A 16,303-nucleotide genomic window follows, 5' to 3' on the forward strand; every position below is an offset into this window, starting at 1 on the left:
CTGAGGATGTAGGCGATTTTACCAAAGGTGGCCGGCGTCATGGGGACATGATTTAGGCACAAAAAAAAAACAAAAAACAATTTGGTGACGCTTTATATCAAGGTTCTTGTAATAACCATTAATTAACAAGTAATAAGGCCCTTGTAAATCCTTACAAGATGCTTATTAACATTATTGTGTGTTTATAAGCTTATATAAGTGTTAATAATGGCATTACAAACACCCATGACCCACCCATTATGTCTTTGCCATACCTTTATTAATCTTATTTTGTTTGCTTATTGATATTAAAATATACTTTATTGCTCATCTATTATAAGTTAACTATAAGTTAACTATGCTTTTTGCAACTACCGGATCTAAAGCGAGAACAATGCCTTATTACTTGTTAATTAACAGTGTGACGACATTAATATTATTACGAATTTGGCTCTGTGCATTTAGTTAATTACAATATGTGTAAAGTGTGTTATTGTTATTACTGTAGTAGTAGTAGTAGCAGTAGTAGTTGTGGGTGTGGGTGGCGCACGGGGCCAGCCCAGCAGATACTGAACAGGGGGATTGTCTCCACGCCTTCTTCATCCCATCAATGCGCTGTGTCCTCATTCACTCCGGCCCGACACAAACAGCTAACTGACAAGGTAAGACGTCACTAAGGCTTTTATATAAATGTATATGTTGGTCGTTTTTTTAAACTAGGAGTTTCTGAGTGAGCGCGTGTCGCCATGACGCGTGCGACTCCTAACTAAAGCCAGCTGAGCGCGGAGTCAGACTGAACAAAGTCACAGCGGCTGCACGAGTCAGCTGCGCGCGTGCACTCACTTGCATGTTGATATTCGCTAACGGCCTTATTGTTTAATAAATATTATGATGGGATTATATAAAAGACGCCTCTAAAGTGTCACACGGTTTCTCTCACTCTAACATCTACTCTCTCTCTCTCTCTCTCTGTGTGTGTGTGTGTGTCACACACACACACACACACACACACACGTACTGTTGGATTCTGTGAGAAGCTCGACCTTTGATCCACACTTTTCTTTGCCCAAGCTGTGGGTTACATGCAGTTAGCCAACCTGCAAACAGCTTTACTGCATGGCCCAAATGGAAATATTAAAAAAATAAAATAAAATGTTTACATTTTGCTGTCCTAAGTGTCTCTCATAGTTACAAATGCATGCTGGTATTTTCCACAACAGCCTGAATGCTGTGTCTAATTATACAGCATCTAAACTTGGACTATGCCTTATACAGTAAAGGTAATTAATCTAACTAAATAATCCTGGTCCCTGATCTTTGAGCCCAGCTCCATGAATCAACAAAGGACTAGATCGCTGTCAGAAATTTGTAATAAACTCAACTATTTTTAGACCGCACCACACACTGTTTACTGACATGGGTTAAAATACATTTGTTCATGTCAGTGGTCATGAAAGCACTCCAGTTATTTACTCAAGTTACTGTAGCTAAGGGGAATTAAAGGTGCAGCATGAAAGCAGCACTTCTCTGTGGTAAAGTAAAGGCCATGCATGCTGGTGAAAACAGGTGTCAAATTGTTATTTATTGAATGTAATATTCCAATCTAATAGGCTAGATTTATATGAAGATGAATAAAAAGTTTTCATTAGTGCGTTCGTTTTCTTTTTCCAGGAATTGCCATGTCAACAGACTTTCTGTGCACACGCCTCGTCCTATTTCTTCTGTTGCCTCATTTCCTGACTGTATCACTCGCCACCCAAGATGACCTTGTAATCGACACTAGGCATGGGAAAGTTCAAGGGAAGCTGCTTCCAGTGCTGGGTGGTGATGTTAGAGCATTTTTAGGAATTCCGTATGGAAAACCACCTCTGGGGAAACTGAGATTCAGAGCTCCAGAGCCAGTAGAGAGATGGGAAGGGGTGAAGGATGCCACCAAATTCCCAAATTCCTGCTACCAGTTGCGGGATACAGCCTTTCCAGGTAGGATACATGTTAACACAGATGGACACTGTACATTTTTCGAGTGTGTGTTGTAAGTTGCATCCCTTCCAAAACAAGGTCTGGTGGTTAGAAACACTTGTCTGAAATGTCCATACAGAGTCATGATGTCACAAAAAAGTTTTATTTAATTATTTTTGTCAAATATAATTCTAATTTGTGCACATTATGTGCGAAAATTATGTACTATGAATGATGAATTACGAGGCCATAACCTTGTCACCATTGTAACCATTCATAAAATGATAATTAACAGTGACCTGGTGGTTGAATGCCCCCAACAACCAGTCACGTTGCAGTCTTCCCAGACTTATAATGCATGCAATTGAAGGCTTACATAGAGGAAGAGGAAAGGAAGAGGGTGGACTCACACACAAACACACACACATATATATGACACATGCTATGTGCATAATAAAGAAACGGCACATTAAAAAAAGTGAAATTACAATTTACTCTGTGATGGGAGCAGTGGACGTTTCAGTGTTTATTTAGCTTTATTGACAGTGCATATTACTTTTTTCCATTATTTATCAGAGGCCAGATGGAAGAAACTGTCCTTGTGTCTGGTTGTTTTGGCACTCAATGTTCTGTAGCACCTACCAGAGGTGAGATCTTTGAACAGGTTGTGTCCTGTGTTTGAAGGGTCTGCAGTGATGTTAACTGCCTGTTGCCTGCATCTATAAGTTCTGAATGGAGGCTATAGGCTTGCAATGATGATTTCCTCCGCTGTCCTGACTGTTTGTAAAGAATATATTAGCAGCTCCTCAAGCAGACTGAACTTCCAGAGCTGATGCAAGAGACACATCTTCTGCCAGGCATTTGTTTCTGATTCTGTCAATGTTGGACACCCGCTTTAGGGTCATGGGTGTGATCACAGTACTGAGGTCTCTTCATGTAGGACAGAGCACATTGTTCTTCTTGAGAAAATCCCCCTGTCTATTTCATTCCTCTCTGCCTGGAAGATCATTGTCCCCTATGGCCATTCTCCTCCCTCACTGAACACCAAGAAGTTCCACCGCACCCAAGCAAAATTCACGTTCACACCCCTCTGTCAACATAAAGTTCTCTGCCAGAAAACTGAGAGTCACATTCAACTCAAACCTTACTTTTGACACACACATCAGAAAAGTTGTCCAGGCCTGTTTTCTCCATCTATGCTCCATCTCCAAAATCAAACCCATGCCATTACCCTCTGACCTGGAAAAAGGCATTCACACTCTCATATTCTCCCGTTTAGATTATTGTAACTCTCCGGCATCTCCCAGAAATCCCTTTCTTGCCTCCAACTGGTTCAAACCACAGCAGCTCTGCTTCTTACGGATTTTAACAGACAGCATCACCCCGATTTTACGTTTTTTGCACTAGCTCCCTGTTCGTTGTAGGATTGATTTTACGACTTTACTGATCACTTTTAAAGCTCTTTTAGGTCTGGCTCCTAGCTATTTAATATAATTAACTCCATACGAGCCGACCCGCATCCTTAGATACTCAGGTGGTGCCCTTTTGACCGTTCCAAAGTCAAAACTAAAACGCAAAGGTGACCAAACTTTCTCCACCAGAGCGCCTCGACTTTGGAACGAGCTGTCCGAGGAGATAAGGCGCGCAGAGTCACTAACTTCTTTTAAATCACTTCTTAAAACCCACTTTTACAGGCTTGCTTTCATGTAATGCTTTATATCTCACCACTCCTTTTTACTTCTTCACTTTTTACCTTTTTAATCATTTTACCTTTTATTTTATGTGTATCTGAAGTATCTTGTGATTGTTCCTGCTCTGTCTTTTGTTTTTCTAATGTAAAAATGTGTTTTTAACCTCACGCATCATTCTCGTTGTAATTAACTGTTCTCTGTCTAAGCGCTTTGTAAGCTGTTTTTTAAAGGTGCCATATAAATAAAACTATTATTATATTATTATTATCCAGTGTGTGCAACAAGCTCTCACAGATCTTCTGTCAGACTGTACTAGCCAATGCTCTGTTCTTTGTGATGGGGTGATGGGGTCGTGGCTTCCAGGCCTGAAGGTCAGTAATCTTAACAAGCTGTTAATGAAGGCCAGCTAGGGGATCAGGTTGGAAATAGAGAGTGTGGAGGCAGTAGTGGAGGGGAAAGCAAGGAACAAAAGCACCTTCTCCACAATGAGCCACTTTTTATTTGTGTTATAGGGACAGACATCTGTTTTGACTTATTTGTTAAGCTTTGCTGTTTTTGTTCTGCTGCCTGTCGATTATTGTGCAAGTTCATTACAAAAAAAACCCTCAAATTTATTGTTTGTATTCACATGCTTAGCCAATAAAGCGGAAAACTACACAAACATCAAATATGTATGCTGCTGCAAAGAAGCTACACATGTCTACATGCGTCCATCAGCACAGCAGTACAGTTATGGACTGTTATGACGTTATGTAACGCCATGCCCCACACACACACACACACACACACACACACACACACACACATATACAGAAAGTAGAATTCAATACAGGCCTAGTACCCCACCCAAGGCTGGGTCATGGATACTAGCTATTTATAGACACAGCCACCTGTCAGGAGTTGTTCAGAAGCCAACTGCAACCAGTGCCAGGCATATGGCAAAACATAGATATGACAACAGAGATTGATAAACACTGTCTTTTTTCAGGGTTCGAAGGTGCAGAGATGTGGAACCCAAACACTCCTCTGAGTGAGGACTGTCTGTACCTGAACATCTGGTCCCCACGTGCCAACAAAACCCAGCCTAAGCCGCCACCGCTGGCCCCTGTCCTCGTCTGGATCTATGGAGGCGGGTTCATTCAAGGAACGTCCTCTCTGGACATTTACGATGGCCGCTTCTTGACTAAATCTGAAGGCGTTGTTGTTGTGTCAATGAATTACAGGTAAAAAGTGAAGAAAACTGAAAATCTGAAGTAATGATTGTTACTGTATGTAACTGGAAACTCCATTGCAATTAGCGATGAGGTAAATATTTGGGTGTAATCACTGGATTCTTGCACATTTCGGGTTGCACAAGGCCATGAAAAAATAGTGGATAGTTTGGGTGCAATAAGTAAAAAAGGAGATTGTAAAGATCAAAGTCCTTACCACTATGTGCAATACGCTTCTCTTTACTCATTTAGATGGATGTGAAGTCTACAAGAGTAGGTCGATTTATCTTCAATGCATGCTGTCAACACCTGTGCTCATTTATTACAGGCTTGGAGCTTTTGGTTTCCTGTCTCTTCCTGACAACAAGAACATCCAGAGCCATTCGGGCCTGCTGGACCAGCGCTTGGCCTTCCAGTGGGTAGCAAACAACATAGCTGCTTTTGGAGGAGATCCTACAAAGGTAAATGCTTTTGTCTTATATCCCAAAAATCTGATAATAACATTTGTCCAAATATTCCTTTAAACAAACCATAAAATTAGCTGCTGCCTTTTGTGTCTAGGTGACTCTGTTTGGGGAGAGCGCTGGATCAGCATCTGTGGGCTTCCACCTGCTCTCCCCAGGCAGCCATGCTCTTTTTCACAGGGCTGTGATGCAGAGTGCGACACCTAATGCGCCTTGGGCCACAATCAGCAAGAATGAGGCCTGGCGCAGGTAGGTTATATTAAATCATTACTCACTTACATCAGTCTCTCATACGATATGTTATGACACATGTTATTTACCGTCTCACTGATTGTTTGAAGCTGCAACATGTAACCTTTTACATTAACACCAAATGAATAGGATTCATGACTGGATAATATTAATTCGTATTCACTCTTCGGTAACACTTTAAAATAACCAACTATATTATGTTTATAGATAGTTTATAAACCAATTATTAACCATTTACAAAGTGCGATACATATTTAATCTTTAAATGTTTTCAACCAATTTCTTAAAGGTATATGAATCATTTCAAAATCATTAACATACTTAATATGGTGTTAAAAATGTTATTTTGAGTGCAACTAAAACTATTAATTGTAATTTAATTGTTTGTTAATGGTAAAGTAACTATAAACATACATTAATGTACCATCTATTTGCCATTTATAAATTATTTAGTTAGTTAAACATTCATAAAAATATGTATTTACCATTCGAAATGGCCTATATACGGTTTATAAATGATGATTAAACACTAATAAACTCTGTTTATCTGACTCTGTTTATCATTTATAAATGATGGTTATTGTAAAGTGTTACCGACTCTTCTTCTTCCGAGTGTTCCATAGAGAACTGCCACATAATCCACGATCATGGACATGTAGACATGGTCTCTGTCTCTCTCTACTATCCAGGTCTATGAAACTGGCAACATTACTGGGGTGCCCAACGTCTCCTCCAGCTGATATGGAAGCTTGCCTTCAGAAGGCTGATCCTATGAAAATCTCATTGAAGCAATACGATGTTTTAACATCGCCTGCAGCCATATCTTTACCGTTTGTGCCTCATGTTGATGGAGACTTTCTACCTGAGGAAGTTGACGTAGGTTTGTGTGTGTGTTTGTGCATGTGGCTGGGTGAGTGGGTATGTAAAGATGCCATTTGGTGTGATTGTGCCTCTTGCACATGAAACATTCTCTGCATTTATGGGAGTTTTTAAGTTGAAATAATATGTATATGATGTAACCTGGCTACAAGTAGACAAAATGTATCCTGGTCAGCAACACCAACAACCTTTTCCCTGCAGGTGTTACTCAGTACAGGAAACATCCCAAAGAAAGAGGTGATGTTTGGCCTAAACCAAGATGAAGGGACCTACTTCTTAGTTTATGGATTACCTGGATTCAGCATCACCGATCAGAGTCTCATCACTCGGAAAAACTTCCTGGACGGAGTTGCAATGACAGTGCCACATGCAAGTAATGTCGCAAGAGATGCGGCCATTTTCCGGTACACTGATTGGGCAGATGAGGACAACAGGATGAAAAATCGTGACTCTATGGGAAGGCTGCTTGGAGACTATAATTTTGTTTGTCCTGTGCTTGACTTCGCTCACAGGTAAAGAGCAATTCTGACTTTGATATTTGCCATTGCCTTGTCTGGAACATTGCCTTCAATGAAGCCTTTGATTTGCACTGCTAGATTCAAATTTGCAGTCGTGTGTCTTAATAAATTGAATAAAAATAAAAACCCGAAAGTATAGTTTGAGTAATCCATAAGCAATGTTGGAATGTTGTCAACAAGTATTGCATTACCTCAATCATTTTCTCCCAGTAAAAATAATGAATCACAACATTCATTACAGTACTCGCCACATCAGCTTTCTCAGATGCATTGTTATGTAATTGGCAGTTAACAATATTCGCTGAATCTTTCATACGCCCACATATCAGATTATCAGGTTGGCTGATGACAGAATAAAACATGCTTCAATGCCTCAGGAAAAACATTTAACTGGCCAAACACATTTTAATAAGCATACTCAAGTCCTTTGCCTATCAATCCATGGCTTTATAGGAACTTTTGTAATGTACAGGTTTGATTTGATGTTTCACTGTGTGGTGACCAGCAACCACCACATTGCTGTTTTACAGACAAATGTCATCTGATTACAGTGAAGCATTATTTTGTAACATGTTACCCCTGAAACTGTCCATGAGTTTGAAGGCTTATCTGGTGACACATTCTTGCACAGTGGCTTAAAATAGTATGAGACTTCATTATTTTGTTGTATGTTTGGTTGTCTGATCTCTGCCCTATTGGATGGTTTGCATCTTAACAAAAAACGGACAAAAGTCGATTCCCTGTGGTTGTTACATATGTTCAGGTTTTATTGTCTCTAATGAACATGATCGAGTTCTATGCTGTTATTTCCCCCCCCCCCCCAGGTACTCACAGCGTGGTGGTAAGACTTTACTTTACTTATTTGACCACCGGTCATCCGTCAATCCTTGGCCACAATGGATGGGTGTTATGCACGGCTATGAGATCGAGTTTGTCTTTGGAATGCCTCTAAATGCCTCCCTGGGATACACAAAGAATGAAGTGAACATGACCAAGAAGTTTATGAAACACTGGGCCAACTTTGCCCGGACAGGGTATGTAGAACCAATAGCCAATCAGCCACTTAGGCTGTTTGAGGCGCTGTTGACTTGTCTTGATTGGCTTTTGTTTTTGTCAGGAATCCAGACATTGATGGAGCTAACTGGCCCGTGTTCACCACTGGACAACAAGAGTATGTCACTCTGAACTACAACCATCCAGAACACAAGAGGATGATGAGCGCTGATGAGTGCCACCTGTGGAGCACATTTATGCCGAAAGTCCAGAAAGTCTCAGGTTAGACACAGCACTTTCTGTCTATCTATTCATCTGCCTGTCTGTCCAGATCTGTCTGCCTCTAGCATTTAACTTCAGTTAATAGCAAAGCTTTTATTTGCCTCAATTACTAAACTCAGCCAGCCTCTTTGAGACAGGTGTCCATATGGGACAGGCCTTTATTTCCTTTCACACAGACTCTTTTGATCAGCAAAGATGAGATAGTCTATGAAATTGATTAAACCATTAATTAATTTATTACAACCAGTATGAAAATTACTCAAATTACACATCAATTATGAACAACTTATTCAGTGTAGTTCTGAGAGAGGCCAACCTCATGCACTGAGAGAGAGAGCTATTGTGACACCAGACAACACCTGATTTAAGGCACCTGGAATACCAACACAACACCTCCGTTTATACTATTAAAACCTACCTTTTGTCAGCAACAAGACTATTAGGCATACGGGAAGAAAAATCGATAAAAACTTGTTTTTTTAGCCAACAAGGTAAGAAAAACAAGCATAACCAACAACAAGGTGTAGGAAGAAGAGAAATGGTAATGTCAGTTAAAGTGCAGTCTTTGCAGACAGTAAGCCATAAAGTCCAGGACTGTAACTCATGTTGAAAACACATTAGATTATTTTGACTATTCAACCCTTGTGAACAAAGGTAATTTAAATAATTGAGGAATGGACACATATCCACACTCAATGACCACTTTGAAGGTAGGGAGTCATCACTTTGTTCTCATTGTTCTGAATGTATTATACCATGGTACTCATGGCTTCTGTAAAGTGAACGGACTGATTGAATTGTTAAGAATATAACCAATCTAAGGATGTATAGCATGCCCTTTGGGACTTGTCATTTATTAGCTTAAAGTTATTTCTGTTGTCGTAGCAAAATTCAGTGGACCAAGCCTAGGCCAGATGATGTCACTGGACCACTTGCCACACAAACATAATGCAAAAAAACAACAAAAAAAAAAAACTTACAAAATGTAGGCATAAGATGTGCTCAGGAGATGAACAGAACAGAGTTCGATGCAGTAGAGTTTTTTCTTGTACAGAAGACATAAACCTGAGTCAGTTGTCTGGACCTGGATTGACTGAAGAACTTTCGACTGAGTTACACTTTTAAACCATACAAAACTCCTCCTACACAAATCGTCATCGGTGGGCTACTTGTGCTCAGCTTTCCAAAACGCCTCGGAAACAATTGTGTCACTTCTTCGTCCTTCCACTTGCTGAACTTGACCCCTCCACCATTATTTCTGATAAGGCCTGCACATATCCCTGCACGTGACTCTTTCATTACCATCACCTATCCATTATTATTTGACAGAGCGTAAGTGCCGTGGCCTTGATTGTTATCTCGATTAGTTACCTTTACCCCTTTGGGTTTTTACCATTACTACCACTGGACTAGAGGTGCTTCATTCAGTGATTACACACACACACACACACACACACACACACACACACACACACACACACACACACACACACCTGTATATAGTTATCTGTAGTAGGAGGCACTGCGTCAGGCTCTGCCAGGGAGGCGTTTTGCCTTGTTTAGCCTGTGGAGGAGATTTGTATCCCGGCTTGCTCCCCTCCACTTCACCACAGCTCTGGAGGTCTGAGTGGGAGGAGAGGAGGGTCAGTCATCACTTCACTGAACACTGATCACACACTGGGTGAATAATACTCATACACCTCTCCACTGTGGTCATTATTCACACACATCCTGCCCCACACATGAGCACATGTAGAAGTGTTGCGCTGTCTACTGTGTGGCAGCAATTTCTCACATTCTGCATCCAGAATAAGCATTTTCCAATCGATGGCTTTGTTTAACTTTAAGTCCACTACTATTCCAATATTATAAATAATATTTTTTATCATTATATCAAAAGTGACAAGAACATAACATAAAATGAAATGTAAAAAAAACATTACACTGTACATGTGCATACATACATGCACAAGTCGACTTACATTTAATTTCTTGTTGTGGAAGATTACAAAATAAAAGTCTCTCTTTCTGTTTCCCCACAGATGATCTGAAGACTTGTATTCAAGGAAATGGGATTAGTCTCTGTTGTAATTACACCTTCCTCCTCATTCTATTGGTAATAACTTTAACCTACTGATAGAGTGATGTGACATCCATTCAATACAGCCATATACAGCAGTTAATGTAAAATAAAGTGGTTTGGCCTTGACTATTATTTCAAACATTTTGTGATTAGTAGGTATTTGTGTTTGTAAAGAAAGTGATTTTTATGTTATGGAGTGTGCCCATCATTCACAGTGATTGCTTCATTAACATTATTGTAGGGATGGGTCATTTCTTGCATGCAAACAGAACAGAATGAATGACTTTACAGAGACTAGGCACATTATTGTCATGGCACGGTGCCGGTTATTCTTGGACTTGCAGGTTGCTGAACATAGTACATACATGGTCAACTTGTCAACAAAGATGTCATCACATATGTCTTGTCTGTGTGTAGTCAGCATTTCAAATGGTCAGAAATACAATACACATGATAACAAGTATGAAGTTTGCTGAGTGTACAAATTCATGCTGAGCAAAAGTAGCAACATGCTCCCAAGCTCTGGAGTAGCTATATTTTTAGGAGGCTAAAATCCAAACAGTCATGATGGAGCAGTCAGATAGGTGCTGGTACTTTACAATGAACAATAACCAAATAGTGGCTTAAGTTATAACATGGACACTTAATTTGATACCTAGTCAATGTTTAGCTACCTTTTATTATTTTATGTGATGGCTTTTCTTTCAAATGTGTGCATATAATGTTGCTTACAGCAAATTCAAACTGAGATCAGTTTGTTAAAATAATGCAATTAACTCCAAACAATAAGATTTTGAAGCTTGACTTACACAAATTAATTTCAAACCTGCAGAAAATGCATTATTTCCTTGTTATCAAGTAAAATATGTCCCCCACTTGCAGGGATGCTCTGGCTTTGTATTGATGTGTTGTCTATTCCATTGATCAATAAAGACCATTTAATGATTATTACATATTTGGAAATACAATTGATCACCTGTGGGTCATTCTTAAAATCAATAAATGTTTTTTTATGTATGATGTTGACTGATTTATCTGAAAGACACACATGCTCCTTCAAACACACACACACACACACACACACACACACACACACACACACACACACACACACACAAACACACTTGTTTTCACATGGAATTTGGCATTTATGTGTTTATTTTGGGTATTTAAAATGGGAGAAAATCACACACACACACACACACACACACACAAAATCACAAATAGAAAATGTTTTATTTCATCTGAACTAATGTTCATGTTAATACTGATTGTACATAATCAGCAGCATGTACATAAATCACATGTTTTGTGCAAGTTTTTGAAACTATGTAAACTGTTATGGGGTGAAAATCTGTAAGTTAACTATCACATGCCATTCAAACACACATGCTATTAAGCAACAAAAAAATAAACATAATGAACAAGTTATTTAAAGTGCCATTGCCAAACAGTCTCATAGTGCCACAGGTCCTTGCTGAATGATATTTATTCTTGTCATCGGAAGTATTTCACAGTTTAGCATACTGTGTTATTGTTCCTCATGCTGCCATTGAAGACAGTAATGTGATAATAAACAGTGTCGCCGAGCAAAGGTCAGACTGTTGATACAAAAAGCTAATGAGATGTTGGAGAGAAATGAACCGCTCTGGTTGAATGACCTTGAATGCTGTTTAAAATGTGCTGCTAAAAAAAAAAGTAATTACATTGTTTGAGCATCTGGTACGAAGTGTTCGTGAGTGGGGTATATTTTTTTTTTTTATATTTGATAAGGCTGTTACATATTATTTTGTATCGATACTGGTGCAAGGAACAATTTGTGTTTTCTCTGCTGAAATGAACCTGTAGTTCCTAAATGCCAAGCAATTTATTTTTGTCATAATCTGTTTGGATTCTTACCCTTCCCCTCTCCAGCACAACCACCGACACAAACGCACACACAATAAGTTAGGAATGCTCTTTTCTATTTGACCTTTCAAAGTAACTCATGTAGGATGACTCCTGACCAGTGCTTACAGGATATGGAGTACATGGTCAAAGGAAAGACTGGAAGGTAAGCGGAAAACAATGCGGAGGGTGTATATTTGGCAAAAGGCGGCCTGTGAGACATGACCGCTGGCATTAGCAGTGACATCACAACACCCTCGTTTCTGAAAACGTTTGGTATTTTCCAAAGAGAATCACACTGTCTTCAGTGTGCCTCATCCATAATGGATGGAGATAAAGACAGTGAGGTGGAGCAAGAGGGAGGGTGAGAGAGAGAGACAACCACAAAGAAGACTAAGACAAAGGGGATCTTTGTAAATGACTATAAGGAAGTCTTTTATGGTGCGGTACAGGATCCTTTCAGCCCCTGCTGAGCATCTCCACTACGTTAATTCAAGGTGATACTCCTCACTCGTCATGACCGTAGGGATCAAGAAAAGCTGAAATTTTACAAAAAACAAAGCAGACCACTTTTTTTCTTTTCTCCTCAAATGGGAATGATGCTGTTGGACAGCAGGGTTCTTGTCCTTGGCTGCATCTGTTCAGTAGTTTGGTGGCTCGCCGTGTGCTGCAGTAGGTGGACAGGTGCAATAGGCAGAGTGGCAGTCATGTAGCAGTGCAGTATTATAGGAAGAACTCTTGAAACTATTGACTTAAATGTTCTCTGTGTCATTACCCTTGTGAAAAACTATAGTTTCATCACCAAATTATACACAAATAACGTTTTTGAAGGACGGACAGATGCTCTACAGGAGGTTAGTTGTTTTGACTCATGTCGGTGACACAGTTTAGTTTTCAGACATGACACTTTGACAGATATCAGGGGTGAGCTGTGATTAATGGGCATGACAGTGACAGCTTCATTAATTAAGAGGGCAGCACCTCCCACTGTGTGTCATGTGAAATGACTATTACCAACCCCCAGGCATAGTCAAGGCAGAGCAGTTATTGTCAAAAGACTGACAATGCTTGATGTGAGTGAGCAACAGTGTTTGTTTCACATGGAGCAGAAACGTGTAGGGGGTATTCAAGAAAATTGCAGTCCTTAGAATAGGTACCCATTCAAAATGATATGTCAAGTGTTGAATGAAGTTTAAGATCTCAATGGGATGTCAATAGCACTATTTGCCAGAGGTGGGACCAAGTCATTGGTTTGCAAGTCACAATTAAGTCTCAATTCTTTGAACACAAGTCCAAAGTCAAGTCATAATGTGCTCTTCGCCATTTTAACAACAGAGTAACTGGCTCCAACTGCTCAGTAACGTGATGTTTGATGCTGTCGGACTGGTTCAATCAAAGCGAATCTGGGAAATTAAGTTTGAACCCGATCGGAATGAATAGGGTCAACAGTAGTTGATTCAGGAAGTGGAGGGAAATCAATTGATTTCCTACACATTTTAAGTACATACTTTTTTTTTGTTTTTTAAGTCAAAAGGCTCAAGTCCCAACAAGATCTCCAACCTAAATGACAGAATAGGTTGTTTGTCAGTACCACACATAGCAACACAAATGAGTGTTTGTCAAAAGGACCCATATGTTGCAGGCTTCAGTTTATTTAGGCGACAAATCCAGGCAACAAGCGTGACCTAGGTTTTAGGGAAAAAAACTGGTTAAAGACCGTTTAACAGTAAAAAAAATGTAGTTACAAGGCTGATGTGACTACTTTAAGTTACTTGAAAAATCTATGTTACGCAAAAAGTCATTTACTTTCACATGGGCCCTTTTTGTACCCATCCACCTCTTCCCTGAGTGTGACATCCATCATTTAGACTGTGCTTCACCGTCAATCACTACTATCAGCAAGATGGAGGTGGAGGACAGTCTAAAACATAAATATGAGTTCTATTTAGCTGTACAAACACTATATTGTCGTTTTTGAGGGAAGACCAGTCTGCAAGTCCAATGGAAGTAATTGGTGATAAAGAATCTTTTCATTTCTCTCAATTCTAAAATCTAAAGAAATTGATTTTGGTATTTGACTACAGAGAGTCCATGCCTCTGCTATTTACGGAAAAATCAAGCTTGGTTCCTACTTTGATGGATTCTTGAAAAAAAAAAAAATCCCTAAGATACAATGTAACTAAACGTTGAATAAAGTGAGTTGAATATATAGCTTTTGAACTCCACTTAAGCTGACAACCTTCAATGTATTGACACCTCACCATCCATCCATCAACATCATTTCATGAATCATGCTTACAGGGCTGCCCCTGACCAAAATGGGGCCCGAAGCAAAAAAAATTCTCCTGTTACAAATATAATACTAATAAGTATACTATATGAGTAGTATCTACTATAATCCATTATAATGCAAACAACAACCACTAATACTGGCAGTATTACTACTTCTATACTAATATTAATTTTAAAAAACTATTGCTATTGCTATCTATCATTACTATTATTGTCATTATTATCATCATCATTATTATAATATAGGCTACAACTACGCCGCACGGCTGTGTATATGCGCATCCTTTGTGCAAAACGGGGCCCCCATTGGATCACGGGGCCCTACGCACTGTGCATGTTCTGCGTGTAGGCAGGGCCGGCCCTGCATGCTTATCTGGGTCTGGTCATAAGTTCAACAAGTGGAGTCCATATGTCTGATAAACTTCCTTCAGGTCTCTTCCCGACAAATATCCAGGCCAACTGAGAGATGTCCTGCTTCCTGTCTGACCTGCTGTCTCAATCTGTCCGCTGTTAGTTAGATCACCGTCCAAAGGAGGCACCCACTTGGCGCCCCGTACCAGACGCTTCATCCACTGCAACTCGCTCCTCATATTTCTCAAGGACCAGCAGTATTGCGACAGTGATCATTGTGGAAAAAGCTGTCCAAATAAGTCACATTTTTTATAATAAATTAATAATTTCAGTAATTTTTCAATGTGTATTTGACATTTTCTACAAAATCAATGAATATAAACTGGATATTGTCAGTTAAAAAGACAACAACCTTGAGCTTCTGTGAGGGCATTTATTATTTTCTATTTTATTGATAAGTTTGGGTAATTCAGGAGTTAATGCATTTTTCACTCAGTGGCCTGGTTGTGACCTCCTAAAATATGCTTCAATATTGATGGGCACTGAACAATTGCTATTCATGCCCCTTAGCTGGATCTACGGCTGGTAAAATCACTACAATCTCTTTAAATAACTCTTTAATACTTAATAACTTTTTCATTATGCTATTATAGCCCTTTTTCATTCCTGTTTTCATTTTCTCTTGTTTAATGCTTTGTTTGTCCTATATCGGCTTTATGATGTTGAACTGTACCTTAATAAACATCAAAGTCCATTCATGTTTCTCTTCTGTATTCAGTGACAGAAGAGAGACGGCAGTGGTGGAGTTTGGGCGGTCTTGTATACTTTGGCTGATACACGAAGAAGATAGTTGATGATTTCTGGTCCAACAATATGAAACAATGACAGCAGAGGGAGATATAAAGGTATGAAGATGGAAATAAAAGCAATGAACAGATCTGAGAGGGACATGGCAGGGATTCAGGGTCAAACACAGGACGAGGGAAAGATTTCAACTTGAATTTGGTAGCTGAGAGAGACTTATTTTTTCCATGAACACTTTTACTGCACATCTTTAAACACTCAAATCAAGTTTCTACTCTTATGACTGTATCAATTCAACTGTTTTGTTCAACACCTTCTCAGATAAATGTCATCTAATAACATATTTGTGCATTTATTGATATAAACAAGGGAAATAGGTCAAGTTCAAAATGTTATCTCCAACTGTGAAACTGCAAAATGAATAAAACTGTACTGGCAACAAGATCTCCAACCTAAACGGCAGAATAGACCGTTTGTCAATACCACCCATAACAGCACATATGAGCGTTACAGGTTTACGCACATCATTACACATACACATCTGGTTTGTGGTTGTAAAAAAAGCTGCAGTTTTGTTGAATTTATGCTACAAACCCACTGACCTAGGTTTAGGGAAACAAACTTCCTGGTTAGGAGTTTAAACAAAGACATTTTAAAC

At 39.4% G+C, this 16,303-nt stretch overlaps 1 protein-coding gene across 1 annotated transcript; it reads left to right on the top strand.

The window, feature by feature from the left end:
• The first annotated feature begins 532 nt into the window (after positions 1-532).
• Positions 533-11,328, top strand: LOC131970780 (acetylcholinesterase-like). The gene is made up of 10 exons (XM_059332224.1): positions 533-641; positions 1,651-1,959; positions 4,618-4,852; positions 5,169-5,301; positions 5,402-5,553; positions 6,246-6,432; positions 6,637-6,947; positions 7,778-7,987; positions 8,071-8,228; positions 10,271-11,328. Exons 2-10 carry the CDS (start codon positions 1,659-1,661, stop codon positions 10,363-10,365), a joined length of 1,782 nt encoding a protein of 593 aa, XP_059188207.1. The 5' UTR covers positions 533-641; positions 1,651-1,658; the 3' UTR covers positions 10,366-11,328.
• Positions 11,329-16,303: the final 4,975 nt, after the last annotated feature.

This window comes from Centropristis striata, chromosome 4, assembly GCF_030273125.1.
Source record: "Centropristis striata isolate RG_2023a ecotype Rhode Island chromosome 4, C.striata_1.0, whole genome shotgun sequence".
Classification (NCBI taxonomy): domain Eukaryota; kingdom Metazoa; phylum Chordata; class Actinopteri; order Perciformes; family Serranidae; genus Centropristis; species Centropristis striata.